The sequence below is a fragment of the Pyrus communis genome, chromosome 7 (assembly GCF_041283825.1).
Source record: "Pyrus communis isolate YQ-2024b chromosome 7, ASM4128382v1, whole genome shotgun sequence".
Classification (NCBI taxonomy): Eukaryota; Viridiplantae; Streptophyta; class Magnoliopsida; order Rosales; family Rosaceae; genus Pyrus; species Pyrus communis.
The window spans coordinates 18065327-18068383 of NC_142571.1; the positions used below are offsets into that span (position 1 = coordinate 18065327).

General features: G+C 39.0%; 1 protein-coding gene across 1 annotated transcript; it reads left to right on the top strand.

Moving 5' to 3' along the window:
- The first annotated feature begins 646 nt into the window (after positions 1-646).
- LOC137735459 (putative UDP-rhamnose:rhamnosyltransferase 1) lies at positions 647-2624 on the top strand. Its single transcript, XM_068474883.2, has one exon. It carries the CDS (start codon positions 902-904, stop codon positions 2309-2311), a length of 1410 nt encoding a protein of 469 aa, XP_068330984.2. The 5' UTR covers positions 647-901; the 3' UTR covers positions 2312-2624.
- The last annotated feature ends 433 nt before the right edge of the window (positions 2625-3057 follow it).

Genomic DNA, 3057 nt, shown 5'->3' on the forward strand with positions numbered 1-3057 from the left:
CGCTGGGGATGCTCTAATACTACTAATAGGAGAAATTAATATTTCTGCCTCTCATTAATAGATGTGACTCTTTTAATCTACCCCTAATTGACGGCCCCTAATAATTCATTATCCTGGTCCAAAGTCTTCTATGCATACCTTATTAATTTTTATTTTTTAATTTTCTTAAATTCATTTCATTCCAAGAATGAAAACTAAAAAATGTATGTTGAAAGTAAAAAATGCGTAAATAACATCATATTTATAAAGTTTGAGATTGGAAAGGGAAAAATGGACGACGTAAAGGAGCAGAGAATAAGTGAGGGTGGTTTTGTGATTGATTTACTTATTTTTTGCTCATTTATGTCATTTTTTTCACTTTTCAATCTCAAACTTTATATGGTATCAAAGCAAATTGTCTTATATGTGAAGTTTAATAGTCACATGTACTTTATATCACCTGAGTAGTGTTGTTCACGTGTTAGACTTAAAAATGCATCACACGTGAGGGATCGTGTTGATAATGAATCTTACATTAATGAAAAAATAGACATTACATATACTTATAAATAATTGGACTATTCTCTATCTTATTTATTGATTTTGGAATGAAATTCCAATTTTTTTCGGTATTTAAACCGCTCACCCAAATGTGATGATTGTGCATTGCAGACCATCTTGCTTAATTAATGTAAAACGTGACTGATGCAGGCAGGTCGGTGGGCACTTGCCAGGCTACACAACCTACAGTCAAACAGTACGCATAAACCAAGCCGGTGACCTCTGAATTGGGTTCCAAAATAAATGGACAAGAAGCATGGTTAACTAGCTTGGCTACTCATTTCTTCCGGAGCATCGTAAAAAAAACAAGAAAACCTCCAACTGCAAATCCCATTCCAATTTCCAGCTAAAAGAAAAAAAAATGGGAAAAAATGTGAGAGTTGTGATGCTTCCATATTCCGCCTTCGGCCACATAATGCCTTACTTTCAACTCTCCATTGCCTTGGCAAAGTCCAACGTTCATGTCTATTTCATATCCACCCCAAGAAACATCCAGAGGCTTCCCAAAATTCCATCTGATTTGAACCCTTTTATCCATTTAGTCCCCATCCCATTTCCTCCGCTGGATCCCGACTTCTTGCCGGAAGGAGCGGAGGCCACGGTGGATCTACCCTTCGAAAAACTCGACAACTTGAAGGTTGCATATGATCTGCTGCAGCAACCCATTAAGCAGTTCATTGGGGAGGAGTTGCCGGATTGGATAATATCTGATTTTGCAGCTCATTGGGTGGTCGACATTGCCAAAGAGTATGGTGTTTCAATTGCGTGGTTCTCTCCTTTCTCTGCTGCTTGCAATGTGTTTTTCGGCTCAGTGGAAAACCTCTTGGGTACGAATAGAAATCATGCTATCCCAACACCGGAAAGTCTAACTTCACCCCCGGATTGGGTTAGTTTTCCTTCATCGGTTGCGTATAGAGACTTCGTGGCACCTTATGTGGCGCGAGGCTTTTTTGGAGTCAATAAAAGTGGGATGAGTGATTCTGCAAGGCTTGCCAAGATTTTATCTGCAAGTCAAGCTTTAGCCATTCGAACTTGCGATGAGGTAGAAGGAGAATATTTGGAGGTTTTCAAGAAAATTACAGGAAAGCCTGTGATTTCCACAGGTTTGCTTCCTCCAGATCAACCTGCACAGAGGGAAAAAGGGGGAATTTCTACCAATGATGGGATCTTTGAATGGCTTGATAGGCGAAAAAACAAGTCAGTTGTGTTTGTAGGGTTTGGGACTGAGTGTAAGTTGAGTAAAGAGCAAGTCTTTGAGATAGGTTCTGGGCTGGAGTTATCAGGACTCCCATTTCTTTGGGCACTCAGAAAACCCAACTGGGCAAATAGTGATGCTGATGTTTTACCGCCTGGTTTTGCTGAGCGAACATCAGAGAGAGGACTTGTTTGTTTCGGGTGGGTGCCCCAGATCGAGATTCTGGGGCACCCGTCAGTTGGCGGTTCTTTGTTTCACTCTGGATGGGGATCTGTGATTGAAACTCTACAATTTGGGCATGTTCTTGTTGTGCTACCATTGATTATCGATCAGCCTCTGAATGCAAGGCTTTTGGAAGACAAGGGTCTGGCTGTGGAAGTGCAATGCAGCGGAGATGGGTCGTTTAGTAAAGATGAGATAGCCAAAACCCTGAGACATGCAATGGTGGAAGAGGAAGGAGAGCAGCTGAGATCCAATGCAAGGAAAGCTGCAGCTGTTTTTGGTGATCACAAGCTGCACCAAGACCACTACATCGGGCAGTTTGTCAACTTTCTAAAGAGTAAGGTAGCAGCATAAGGTCATCCTGAAGAACGATATTAAGGAATAAAAATGGTGTGTCTAGTCACGTGGACGATGAGTATATCATGTGTTCTTCAAAATATAATTTAAAAACTCAATCTTCTTAATATGTTTCTTAATCTTAATATAAAATAATGCGTAATATTGTCATTGCCCAGACAAGATATAGTCGTGGCAATATGCTATTATCTTCTTTCTTTTGTGTCATGTAATAAGATTTCAAACTGTGAAATTAGTTTTTCTTCTTTTGTTTTTCTTTGATTGCTCGATAAGAGTTGCTCGACGAAAACAACACATAAGTTTGATTGAATGTGCTTCTTCTCCTCTTCTTCTCTATGTTAATATCTCTCCTTTTTGTTTAAATTAATCTAAACCAAAATATAATTTGTATAAAAACAAAAACCCATGTGTACCCCGTCGCATAATATATTAGTCGACCAAATTGACAAAGTAAAAGGTGTCTTCGGTAAGAACCTGAGTTTAACCTGGCCCAAGGGCCCCAAACTTTATTGACCAAACAAAGAAAGGCTATAAAACATGCATTAAGCCGCCGAATTTAATAAATTTAGAAAGACTAAATGACAGAAAATATCATGTAATGTGTAAGAGGTAAAAAAAAAATATAAATAGCATCATTAGTAGAATAGCAAAAGGTGGCTACGATGACAATTGCATCAATGTATACCACATAATTTCTCGTTTGGTTGCAAATGTCTATAGTCAGAGAGAGGGTGTGGACATTG